Source organism: Melozone crissalis, unplaced genomic scaffold (assembly GCF_028551555.1).
Source record: "Melozone crissalis strain CALT ecotype California unplaced genomic scaffold, PUWL_Pcris_2 ptg000013l_1, whole genome shotgun sequence".
NCBI classification, from domain to species: domain Eukaryota; kingdom Metazoa; phylum Chordata; class Aves; order Passeriformes; family Passerellidae; genus Melozone; species Melozone crissalis.
In genome coordinates, this window is record NW_026535791.1 from 124,701 (window position 1) to 138,188 (window position 13,488).

General features: G+C 35.0%; 1 protein-coding gene across 2 annotated transcripts in view; it reads left to right on the plus strand.

The window, feature by feature from the left end:
• Positions 1 to 13,488, plus strand: part of DYNC2H1 (dynein cytoplasmic 2 heavy chain 1) — a 148,061-nt gene that overhangs the window by 39,406 nt on the left and 95,167 nt on the right. For both annotated transcript variants that reach the window (XM_054271485.1, XM_054271486.1), the window contains exons 49-57: positions 206 to 454; positions 1,292 to 1,400; positions 2,396 to 2,509; positions 3,326 to 3,468; positions 4,186 to 4,267; positions 5,539 to 5,693; positions 6,572 to 6,709; positions 9,019 to 9,132; positions 10,290 to 10,450. In XM_054271485.1, coding sequence (XP_054127460.1) covers positions 206 to 454; positions 1,292 to 1,400; positions 2,396 to 2,509; positions 3,326 to 3,468; positions 4,186 to 4,267; positions 5,539 to 5,693; positions 6,572 to 6,709; positions 9,019 to 9,132; positions 10,290 to 10,450 — 1,265 coding nt within the window. The remainder of the gene's footprint in view (positions 1 to 205; positions 455 to 1,291; positions 1,401 to 2,395; positions 2,510 to 3,325; positions 3,469 to 4,185; positions 4,268 to 5,538; positions 5,694 to 6,571; positions 6,710 to 9,018; positions 9,133 to 10,289; positions 10,451 to 13,488) is intronic.

Below are 13,488 nucleotides of genomic sequence, written 5' to 3' on the forward strand. Positions count from 1 at the left end.
ATTTTTGATATATTTATTACTCATAAAGGGTATGTGAGGTTTCTAAATTCTGTGAAAAAAAAATAATTTTTGAATGAAATCCAGTGTGGTCTCTTAAGCTTTTAAGCCCTTCTTTTCTAAACATTAAAAAGTTGGATGTTTGCATATCTCACTGCTTATATTTATTATTAGTTATCAGATTTTTTTCCTCTTTTTTTTTTAATAGGGTATAATTCATTATGGACGGGACAAAAAAGAGATAGATATTTTACTGTTCCATGAAGTCCTCAGTTATATGTCCAAAGTGGACAGAGTGCTGAGTTTTCCTGGAGGATCACTTCTTTTAGCAGGACGGAGTGGTGTAGGTCGTCGGACAGTTACCTCTTTAGTCAGTCATATGCATGGAGCTGTGCTGATTACTCCCAAAATTTCCAGAGGTTATCAGCTGAAGCAGTTCAAAACTGATCTTAAATATGTAAGTCACTCAGTTTGATCTATTTTCTAATGCTGTAGGTGTATGTTAAAGAAAAAAAAAAGAATGTGGGAATTTTGAAGGACACCAAAGATTGTGGAAAAGAGATATTTTAAGAGAAGAAGAATGATAGTCTAAATGAAACAAGTAATTTTTTAGAAGTTCTCACTCTAGATGTGGATACTGTTCTTTAGAGTAACTAACTGAAAATCCACTTTTTGGAATACCAGAGCTCTTTTTGATTGTTGTAGAACTTAGAAATTTTAAGTTTATGTGAATATTTATGTGACAGGCTTTTTCATATATATATTTTCAGGTTGGTATGTACTTTTATTTTCTGTCTCTACTATAATCTTCCAGTTAACAGTAGTTAAATTAAATGAAATTTTAGTGATTGGCGAAAGTATACATGTTGTTTAAAACCAGATGCAAGCCTTGGTTTTGAGAAGGCTTGCATTGAAGAATCAACAGTTTCTCATTACCTTCAGCTATGCTAAAGAAAATTCTAGATCTTTGCCTATACAAAAGAGTGATACAATTCTATCATTGAGTAATATACAAAAATATACTCTATGAAAGAGCCTGTTTTAATTATTTTTTCATTACTAAGCTGTATATCTAGGTAAAATGTTCCTTATATTTGATATCCCTTTTAACTGAATCACCTGGAAATCTTTTGTAAATATATAATAGTGTAGATGCTGTGGAGAAAATATGTCTGTAATATCTAGTCAAGGAAAGATTATGATCCATGCCAGTCCCTTCTAACTCAGGATATTGTATGATTATCATTCTCTTCTGGACCATACACTGAGGTTTAAATGTCTTCCCTGCTTCTAGGTGATGGAGCTTGCAGGCATTGAAGACCAGCAGGTGGTATTGCTGCTGGAAGATTATCAGTTTGTCCACTCCACTTTCCTTGAGATGGTCAACAGTTTACTGTCCTCAGGTGAGTCAAGTCCAAAGAGTGTATGGTACTACTTTTACCACACAGACTTAGCTCAACGAGGCAGAATTAGATAATGTTTTCTAACTTTATGTCTCTATCAGAAGTTTTAGATAGCTTTCTGTGCTGTTTTCATTAGAGTACTTGTATGTAAGAACCTGACTCAAGGTCCACTTAGTTGTCCTTTAATTTACCCTACAGTACAGTACTTTCAGTTCCTCTAATTCATTTCAAAGGAGTTCTTGATAACAGTGCAACAGCAGAATGAAAATGCATTCTACTCTTCTGCTTCCCTTTTATAATAAAACTCAAAATTGAGAGGTTTCCAATGCTTTACTAGATTGCATAGACTGGGTTCTTTTACTAAAGAGTCACCAGAAAAGCTCACTTTTCTGAAGGCAGTGAGATGATAAGCAACAATAACCAATAACAAAAGTGACTTTGTTTTAGTGTCCAGCTTTGTTCTTGGATTAGTGAGAAGATCACTGAAGGACTGAGTCAAAGTTACTAAATTGTTTTTATGAAGCTGTGGTAGTTTAAGAGCTGATTAATAAGAGCACCAGGTTTTCCTGTCTCTCAGGTGCTACCCCAGATCTACCCCAAATCTTGATTATCCAGTGTTAAAACTTTATGTCTGAGAATCTGGATGACTACGTACCTTCATCTTCCTGTGTCCTGGTGTGTGACAGTTTGGTTTGATTTGTTTTGTATGTAGAACAGGGTCACTGTCTTTGGATAGATTTGAAAGAGCCTTTTTCAAACACATTTCAGCAATATAAACAAAGTAGACTGTTAAATAGAATCACTGTAAGTTGTTTTTTTTGGTTTTCATGATATCATGAAAAGAATTATTAAGAAAGTGGGATAATAGTCAAGAAAGTATAGAGGTAAAAACTATGAAATTTGAATTCTCTATACAGGGGATTCAAGGGAGACCTTCAAAGCAATTTTAATAATTATAGTGTATTTTATCTGACTCAAATTAATTTTTGAAATAGGAGAAGTTCCTGGGCTGTATAAAATAGAAGAATTAGAACCATTGCTATCTCCTCTGAAGGATCAAGCTTCGCAAGATGGATTTACAGGACCAATTTTCAACTACTTCACATACCGTATGTCAACAGAGTTATAAGTTATAATTAAATATGAAGTTTAAAAAGTGATATAATAATGGACTCAAATAATTTCCAGCATAGTCTTTTTATTGTGTGCAGTCTTTACTTTTAATTAGTAATCAAATAGCAGGCAGGAATAATGTTTGTGGTATTTGAGAGCACAGAACCCTCAGCTGAAAATTTATTTTTCTGTCTGAAATTTTGTATTGATGAATGTTCTACAAATGTTATGAAATCTGCTTTTGAAAGTAATTAGAAGGAAGAAAGCTTTTTTCCCATTATTTTCTGGTTTGTATGGCTTTTATTTATATTTGGTAAGAGAGATTTCTTCTATTGATCAATTATACCAAGAAATCACTCTGGATTCTGAGTAATTACAAGCAAATTTACAGATAGTTTTCTTAATTATTTGTGTTTCTTCCTTGGCCCAATGAGAAGATTAAATAGTTTAGAAATAAATCAAGGAATATGACTGAAAGAATACAGTCATAGCAGCCAGCCATGGAACTACTTCTGATTGGTTCTATTGGTCTACATGAATTAGAATGAGAACTAGTGCTTTCTACTTAAATACTGCCAGCTCTTCAGAATTAAAAAATGCACTGTAGTATAGATAACAAGAATTCATGGTACTTAATAAGTTTCTACTTATAAACATTCCTTTCCTAGTGTGATTTGATGTTATAGGCTCTTTTTTTTCAGAAATTGCCTTTTGATAAGTATTTTAAAAAAAGTGAATTATGTTGTATTTGCATTAAAGCTACCATCATGTAGTCAGATTTTATTTACTAAAAAATTGTTGCATTTTCTTAGGGATCCAACAAAATCTGCATGTTGTCTTGATCATGGATTCTACCAATTTAAATTTCACAATAAACTGTGAAAGTAATCCAGCACTGTATAAGAAATGTCAGGTTTTATGGATGGAAACCTGGTCAGAAGACAGTATGAAAAAGGTAAGTTAGATTAATTGTGACTTACTTAAATTAGTATCTCTAAATATAACTGAGCTCTGGTGAATAAGGTCAAGATATTTAAGGTTGTGAAGGAATAATTATCACTGTACCTATTTAATCCCTTTGTACACTTCTACAAAGATGGAAAATTCCACAGAACAGTGAAGTATTATTAGTATTGTTGTTTTACCAGTAACGTTATATTTTGTTCTCTCTGTGGGCTGACTTGAGCAACATGCTGACTACTATGACTCTGATCAAACACAGCATTTAAGAACAAAATATAGATTACAAGCAAAATGTTAAAGCCAGTTGTATTTTGTTTGTGTGGCAAGGTTTTGGTGTCAGGTTGGCCTGCAGGGGTGACTTCTGTGAGAAGCTGCCAGAAGCTTCCCCCATGTCAGGTGGAGTTAGTGCCAACTGGCTCCAAGGAGAAAGTGCTACTGGCCAAGGCTGAGCCCAACAGTAGTGGTGGCAGTGCCTCTGAGATAAATATCTTCCACTTGAGAGAATAGGAAGTTATCAGTGACATGGAAAGGCAGAATTTGTCTTTCTAATGCTAAATGTATTCTGTAGATTCCTTATTCTAAGTGTATTATTTTCAGTCTTTTCTCAAGAGAAACTAGATTGAAGGTTTGTGCTTTGGATGTTTAAAAATTTTAACTCAAAATGTCGTTGTTCATAATTTTCATGCAAAAAATTATGTGGCTTTTTTAGATACCTGAAATGCTTCTGTGTGATTCAGATGAACAAGAAAAGAGTGGAAAAACACATAAAGAAGTTAAGAAAAAACATTCAGGTAATATTTAAGTACACCTACTAGTTATTATTATTAAACACTTGATCCTGTGTTGGGCATAGGTAATAAAATATATACTTAAAGGATGTGTTGACCAGCATATTCCTAGACGTTGGTGTGATTCACATGGCAGGCATTTTGCACAAGGGAGCATTAGTCTGGAACATACATCCTGGCTGATCAAATGCAGTCTCTTCTGTCACAAGTAGTCACTGTATATATTCAATTTTATACAAGTAGTCACTGTATATATTCAATTTTATACACTGATTTAGCTATATCTTGTTTTGGTCAGTGTCTTCCTTCTATGTGGATGTTATTTCACAATCTGAAGATTTGATGTTTTGAGAGTTTTTCAGTTTATATATTTCATTATTATTTTGGTAGATTTTCATTTTACTTTATTAATTTCAAAAACTCCTTTGTTGGAAGTAATGCCCCTTTTTCAGAATAATTAGTTTTTTTCATAAGGCTTCAAATATAGTCATGTTAAAAAGAGTGTCTCAAACATAATCTAAGTGACCAGTGCCAGCACTCACTTGCAGAATACTACTTTTAGCCACTTCCTATAAAAGTAGCACTTGTAGGTTGTGGAGCTAACAGAATATAAGATGGTAAGTGGATCACTTGGAGTTTCTTGGTTTATATTGCTTTTTAATAGACCAATCAGAATAATGGGCAAAAATAGTATTTGGTGTTCACATTACCATCCCTCTTTATCCTAGATCATCATAATTAATCTAGGCCACAGTACTTATTGCAGGCATTCATTTATATATAGATATACTCTAGCATTTTTTTCTTTTGTAGGGCAATGCAGTTTATTTTACAGTATCTTTGGGCTTTTTTTCAGAAACTGTTCAATAAACTGAATGACAGGAAAACCTTTTAGTTTGCCTGTCATCAGAGATAAGGGAGAAGACAAAAACACATGGGCTTTATTTCTAAAGCAGTCCCAAGTATTTTAAAATTCAATTTTTGTGGAAGTAGTTTCTTATAAGATTAGCCTTCAGTAGTCTGCAATTAATTTTGCTGGCTTTTCCAAACACCAAACAATTTCAGTGTATTTCCTTCTGAGAAATAGGCATTCCAAATGTGTTTATATGTTGTTTCCCTGAGAGTGCTATAAAAAAGTGTAGTCTTTTTGCTATTTTGAATACTCTTAATTCATATCTCAAAAAGAAAGCATATTCTCTTGCTTTTTCTTAGTTATTTTAATGTGAGATAAAATTCAGTATAATTTTATCTGTATAACAAATGATGTTGCACAGGTCATTCTGATTTTCTGAAGTCATTTTTGGCAATCCACGAATCATGTAAAATGTATGGAGCAACACCCAGCAGGTATATGACATTCCTCCGTGTGTACAGTACCATCAACAGCAGTAAAAGAAGAGAGCTAATAAAAAGGCAGAACCACTTGCAGGTATGTGTTTGAAACCCTTAACATATGACTTTTCAATATATTCTTGCATTAGGATATGTCTCTTGTATTAATGAGTTGTAGCTGTTAGCATGGTAATGTGATCTGTCCTCTATTGGCAAATGCTCATGCTCTGGTTTCAGGAGAGAAATAGTATCAATCTTAATGCCCTTCTCTGTTCAAGTGCCTGAAAGAGTAAAAGGTGATTTTCTTGTTTTTGTTAATACTTTTCCTCGAGAATGTATCAGACTGGGCATGTTTTCTTATTAAATGCTCTGTTAAGTAAAGGTAATAATTTACTGGAAAATTAGGGATGTTTATCCTCAATCAAAATATCTTCCAGATATTTTTTTTAAACATATCTTGAAATATTGGTAGTATATAATTAGTATTAAGTAAACAATGTAGAAAGTGTGAATTAATAAAGTAGTTAATTTTGAGCATAATTGAAACTTTATTTTATATATATATTTTTTAGTGTTCAAATATGTAGAAATCAGATAATCTATTTTATTTCATTCTGTTTAACTTTTATTGATTTGCTTTTAGGGGAGATATAGTTATGTTGAGTTAATATCAGTTAACTGAAATACTATTGAATTACTGGGAAAAAGAGTATATGCTAGCTGTTGTTTCATTTAAAGTTTATTATTTTGAGATTTTTTTTATCTTCTGGCTGTAGTAATAGATTTTAGAGCGACACAGCTAGAACTACCAGATCTAAATTTTAGGTTAAATAGTATCAAGAAAATGTGAAAAACAATTTAAAAAAAAGATTAGTCTACATTATTCTTTGTTTGTCCATACTGTTTGTAGCAAATGTTAATTTAAATTCACTTCAAATTTTTTCCTAAATATTTGCTTCTTATAAACCTTTATAGGCAGGTGTTTCAAAGCTGAATGAAGCTAAAGCCCTGGTAGATGAACTGAACAAGAAAGCTGGAGAACAAAGCATTTTGCTCAAAACGAAGCAGGATGAAGCTGATGCTGCTCTTCAAGAAATTACAATATCTATGCAGGTGGGTATACAATCACATCAGAGGTGGGGGGGGGGAAAAGGCAAAAAAAGCTGTTTTTCTATCTTTGGTCTCTGTAACTGCTTATGTTTCGTGTTCTTTTCAACTGTTACAAACCTGATGCATTTACCAGAATTTACTTAAGGGAAGGCATGAGCCCAGAGGCTTGGATAAAGTTGCAACAGGAGGGAGTATTATGTAATTTATATCAGGTTAGAACTGGTTGAGTAGGAAGATAGCAGTACAAGTTTTGTACCTGAGCAGTGTTCACTGTTGTAATTTAGTCTGTCTGAAAGTTTTCCTAGAACTTTGTTAATCCAAACTGATGACTTTTATGTTTATCCCAGATAGGAAATTTCAATGAAATACTTACAAGTAGCACTATTTTAAGTAAAAAATACCAGGAATTAAATTTTTGAACTATTAGAAAATATGTATTTCATGAGGTCTGGTTCTCAGAAGTTAACGTCAGAGAAGGTTAGATAATATCTTTATATTCATCACTCTTTGAATTTTTATTCTTCAGCTCAGAGGCAGATTTTCTTTTCAAAATTCTGTAATTTTCTTCAGTAGTGTTTTCTCAGTCAAGTAAAATAATTTTATAGACAATAGGTCTCTACATTGATACTTCCTGGAATTATAAATGTAGGATAAACTGTAATGAGTCTACTGTCACTACACTGTTGTTTGTTTTTTTTTTTTGGTTACTGCTTAATCTGGTTAGTCAGAAATTTGATGTCAAAGACATTTTCTGTATGCAGTAGAATAAATGCCTGGTCTTTCAAACCATTTGTTTCACAGTGCTTTAAAAGTGCATTACTTCCATTCTTTGTAAGTCTCTTCCTGTAGGCAGTTTTTAATACTTTTAGGCTCTTTCTGTCTGTAGTACATGAATTTGAATAATAATGATTGGCTTGGTGTATTGATGATTTCAGTTTTAAATCTGCATCTGCTGCTGTTGTCCAGTAGAGTTACAGGTGTGTGGGTAGCACATGCTACACTGTGGGAGAAAATCAAAGGATAGGCCGAAAGCAATGAAACACGATGGCCTCACTGACATCAGAAAAATTACAGTGAAAGTCTGATTATTTAGATTAGCATAAAGTATAGGTGCCCTCTAATATTTTAATGTCACTTCAAATGATCTAGCTTATGTAACAGAGAGCGCTCTAATACATACAGACTCTTTTAATCTCCTTTCAGAGAAAAGCTTTTGACCTACAACTGAATGTTAAGGTTTTCTTATTCAGAGCAATCATTCAGTACATGTTCATTTGCATGAAATGTCTAATCTAGTTTTATGTAGCTAATGTTTTATGGATTTGAATGTAATCTTCAATAATATGCTGATCTGTAGCTTGGGTTAAGTACTCAAAGGATTATTATTATTTTAAGATTTTCTCTGTTTTTATGCATCTGTTACCTTCTGCTACAGCTTCAACTCAACTTGACAATTGCTGGTGATGATAATGTGTTATATACTGGAAAAAGAAACTCTGGGCTTTGCTGTCTTTATCTTTTAGGTGATCTGAGCCTAGAGTACTGATATTTTATGTTATACTTTTATCCTCAATGAATAAAAAAAACCTTTTAAGGTCCTTTCCACTGTTGTTTTATGTACTAGATATTAATTGTTGTACTGAAGTGTTTAGGATTCCTGGAGATGGCTAATAGCTACTGTCTGCCTGTAGACACTGGTAGGTACAGTACAAACCCAGAAAAAAAAGTGTAAACCTAAACAATTTACAATATAAGTGGATGACTTAAGACAGTTATCCTTACAGACAGATTGGTACGAAATTCCAAGTAAAGAATCCCTACCTATGATCCTTACCTAATAAGCTATAGTTCCAATACTGCTGCTTTTATGAACATGATAGAAAAAGAGTATTTTAATGGCACTGTGAAAGAAATTGAAAATGAAATGGGATCAGGACAAAGACAGTGAAAGGAAAATAGTAGTTTCAAATATAATAAGAATGTTACAGAGGCGTCAGCCTTATGCTTTTAGAAGAAGGCAGACATAGAAATGGAAAATCAGAAGGAAGGGGGAAAAAAGTCATAATGAGCGTCACAGATAGAGGTACAGATTTGATCTGTGGTAAAGAAAGGGAAGGACACACAGTAAAAGCAAATTATGCTTATTCCATATAGTTTATTTACTTAGCCAGCCTGCCTGATATCAAATACACTCAGCTATTTTATTGTAATTGGTATTGTGCAAATTATTATAATGAAGACTAAAAGAAATAAGAGACCTAAAGGAATAAAATCTGTGTAAATTTGCAAGCTAAAGGATTTTTTTTTTACAGAGTGCTAGTGAGCAAAAAGCAGAAATGGAAAAAATAAAACAACGAATAGCAGAAGAGGCTGCAGAAATAGAACAAAGAAAAAGAAAAATTGAAGATGAACTGAAAGAGGTTCAGGTAAGAGCTGATAAGGAAAAGTAATATTTTGCACTCTGATTTTATCTGACTTATGTCCTGCTGTGCAAAATTGTTTTGCAGAATTTATCCCTGCAATTCATAAATTTTACTCTAAATTATTTTAATCTTAAAACTTTTATGCATTAGAAAACAGGATGCCATGTGGCAAATAGAGATTGTCATTCTGGCATTTGTGTTCTGTTAGGTAGTAATTACAGAAAGAAAGGCAAGCCAAATCTTTACTTCACCTGCTGTTTCTATGCTGCCATGCTCTCCAGCTGAGTTCTGCTGATTTTATGTACTATTTTTCAATTACTCATATTTTATATAAACCAACTACATTACTTTGCTTTGATCAAGCTGGTAATATAGGGCTTTTTATGATCAGCTGAACGGACATAGTGTAGTGGGAGATAATTTACAGTTATTCCTAAATCCTGAAAAGTGTATATCTAATGATGATACAGCAAATTGCTTGTTTTAGAGATTTTACAGCTGTTAGGCATCAGTTTTTTTGGGAGGTATGTGTGTTCACTCATTGCTTTTAGTCTGTATTTTTCATACCATGCATTTTAAATTTATACTAAAGACTAAGAGAACAGTACAACAACTTAATTTTTTTTCTTTTAAATGTTCTAGGTACCAAGGAATTATATCCTTGTATTGAAAGAGACATAGAACTACAGGGTTAGATCCATTCTGTGGTCTTTGATAAATATGAAGGATGTGCAAGGTTTGCACAGTCTTTAATGATAATCTGTAACTTTGTTTCCTCACCATTTTGTTGCTTTGTTGATAAGGGTGAAGGATTTCTTTAGCTACTGGAAATACAAAGCTCTTGTGGCCTGTACTTCTATGGGTATTTAAAAAGAGATCCCCAGTCATGCTTATAAATAGTAGTTAGCATCATTATTAAAAGCTACCTGTATCACGATGTCAAGATTATATGATACTGTTTTATATGGAAGTAAACTTATTATCACTTAGTAAATGCATGGAAATTTTTTAGTAACTTGTAAACATGAATCTGCATCAATGTTAGTTTCATAGGTAATAAAGTATTTAAAAAGAACAAGAAATTGTGTGAAAACTGGAATGGGAAATGCTCAGTTTCTCATATGCTCATCTCTCTTTTTAATGTATTTTCATGTTTTAAGCCATTGGTTACTGAAGCTAAATTGGCTGTTGGAAATATAAAGCCAGAGGCTTTGTTAGAAATCCGGTCACTACGGATGCCCCCTGACATAATCAGAGACATTCTAGAGGGAGTTCTGCGCCTGATGGGGATTTTTGATACATCATGGGTGAGCATGAAGAGGTAAGAATTTTATTTAACCTTGAAAATTAAACATTAATTTGCCATATGAACTACTTTCTATTGTATTCAGGAATCTTGGGCTCAGAATTCCTCGGTTTCATATAGAAGTAACATTTGTAACAGTTGTTTCTTCTTTGTGGGATTTCTCGGCTGTTCAGATGGTCTGGGGAAAAGCTCAAAGATGGCTTTGGGCCCCCGGGTTCGAAAGGACGAGAGGAAGCTTCAGATTTGTTCTCGGTCTCGGTGTTTATTAATTGCTTATCTAAAAGATTTTCTCTTGGCTTGACAGAGTTCTGCTCAGCAGTCAGCTATGGGCACACACTGAAAGCTTCTGGGGCGGTCACTTATCTTTATACTCGGAGTTACGTATACAATATTTATCATTTTTCTCTAATACTCTCTACTCTTATTAACTAGTGTTCTCTTAGTAAGGTCTAATTTTGGAGTGCTAACATCATCACAGAAGATGGAGGCTTAGAGGAAGAAGAAGAAGGAGAAGGGCACGTCTTAATCTTTCTATCTTGCTTCTCTAGACTCTTCTGTACAGGGATCTTAAACTCTGTATCTCACACTCTAATTAACTTGTCTCTTCACTATTCACTCTAGTGAAATCTTCTTGTTTTCATACTGATGTCATCTCCCATGTGGGATCAAAGTCTAGCTACTAGACATCTCTGGCAGCATTTCAGGACTCCTGAGCCCCCCAGGGGGGGTTTGGTCACTCTGCACCTCAGTTCTGAGAGACTGAGATCTCACATCTCCCCCTTCTGTTTGCACTAAAAGACTTTTTTTTTGCTTTTATGTGAAAACTCTTCAAAGTCTTTAGTTTCTTTTCATTTCTCTTCTGGGTCGTTTTTCGCAGTCTGAGTCTCGACTTCTGTCTGAGTACTCGTCTCTCTGCTTCTTGGATCAGCATTCTCGTGTTCTCGCGTTCGGAATGGTTTCACGTGCTGTGCTGACACTCACTTCAGACTTCGATCTGTGGAGATACAAGTGAAACTCTTTCTCTAAGTGACTAGTCTGAAAGGACTTTCTATTTGTCTGGTCTCTGGGTTCTTGATCAAAACTAAAGGATTTTCTCTTAGCTTTGCTTGTGTGTTGTTTAGAAAATATCTCACGATCGGTGGATCAGGTTCTGAGGATGAGCTATTTAGGAAATTCAGCACATACAATGCCTTATTTAATTTCATGTGAGGTGTTGCTTCTGGCTCACCCCTTCTCTGTCTGTCTAGAAGGGATTTTAGGGTGTGATGTGTTCTCTCAATGATTGCTTGACCTGTGGGTGAATGCGGAATACTAAACGTGTGTCTGACACTCCATCTTTTCAGGAATCTGTCAAGCACCCTGCCTGTGTATGTTGGACCATTATCTGTTTTTATCTTTTGAGGCACACTTAATGTTGCAAATGCCTGCAGAAAGTGTCGGCAAGCATGGTCTGCTGTTTCTCCAGCATGTGCTGAAGCAAAGACTGCACCTGAGAATGTATCTACAGAAACGTGAACATTTTTGAGCTTCTCAAAAGATGGGTATTTTGTGACATCAGCTTGCCACAACTGAAGACTTTGCAGCTCCTGCGGATTGATGGCCCCGGTAGAAGAAGGTGGCTGCACAAGCTGACAGTCTGGACAAGTATTAATGATCTCTTTCGCATCTGTAGCACTGTCTTCTTTGGGGGTTGTTCTCTCTCTGCATTGCCGCGAGAATTTTGTTGATGTTTTCGTCTTGTTGATGAAGTAATTTCTCGAACATCTTTTCTAATGTTTTGTCTTCTGATTGCTCTTCTGAGCGTCTTTTTAGCTGTTTCTCCTATTCTTCTTTTAATTCATCTTTTACAATCGCTGCGACGTGCTGAGGCGTCTTCACCTTGCTGCATGCCTCCACTATCTCTGCCAAGGATGGCCGTCTTGGCATGGTGCTAATCACTCGTTGACAATTTGGGTTGGCATTGCCGAAAGCTAAATTCTCTAAGAGAGGCTTCTTCACTTCTTCTGTTGTCACTTGTCGATCTACGGCTTGCGTGAGTCGGTCGATGAATGACATGAATGGCTCTGTGGGACTTTGCTTGATGCAAGAGAACGGGACATCCGGAGCTCTTGTCGGCGTAATTTGCACGATTGCCAATCGCGCTGCTTCTTTGATGTCGCTTAACACTCTCTGTGGAAGCTGCGTTGCTTGTTCTCTTGGATTGTCATCTGGAGGATCTCTTGCTAATTGCCCTTCTGTGAGGTTCGCATTCGGCCCACTTTGGTATCTGTTCTGCAACTCAGTAAGATATTTTCTCTACCTTTTTTCTCAGACAAGACTCTGTGTGTCAGTGAGGATCATTGCTACAATACTTCGAATGTCATATGGTGTGAGATCATACATAGAGAATGTCTTTCTTAATAGCTGTTTGAAGTATTGTGAGTTTAGCTCAAAAGTCTGAGTTGCCTTCTCTAGGTCTTTGAGTGTCTCATGACTCATCTTTTCTCACTTTGGATTCTGTCTCTGGGCATCATATGTCACTGGCATTGTCAAATCTCCTGATCTTGGGAATAAATGCTTTTCCTTTTCTAATGCTTTTCTGATTTGCCTCCAATCTATTGTCTTCACTGGCTCTTGAAACTCCTCTTCATCAGATTCTATTGGGATTTGCATGAATAATGGTGTTGTAGATGTCATCGGTGATTCATAGTGTCTCATTTTTCGCCTTGAGGTTTTTGGCCTTGCTCTTAAATCTGAAAAGGAAACTCGAGGATCTTGTTGATATTTCTTTTTTACTGTATCGAATGAATGCAAGAAGCTTTTTGCTGCTTCTGCTGCTGATAGCATCTATGTTGGGACACCTTCTGATGCTGTGATCTTTATGACATCTTCTCCTTGTAGTTGTTCTTCATCTGAGCTTTCATCATCTTCATGAAATCTCGAAGTGGATGGATAATCTCTTTGTCGTGTTAACATTGTTTTCTTCGAGGTGCTTTTCTTTTTATATATTGTTGGAAAAAATTGCTGCATTGTTGCAGTCTCGCCACGAGATGGCGCTGTGGCTCCGCCGAGCC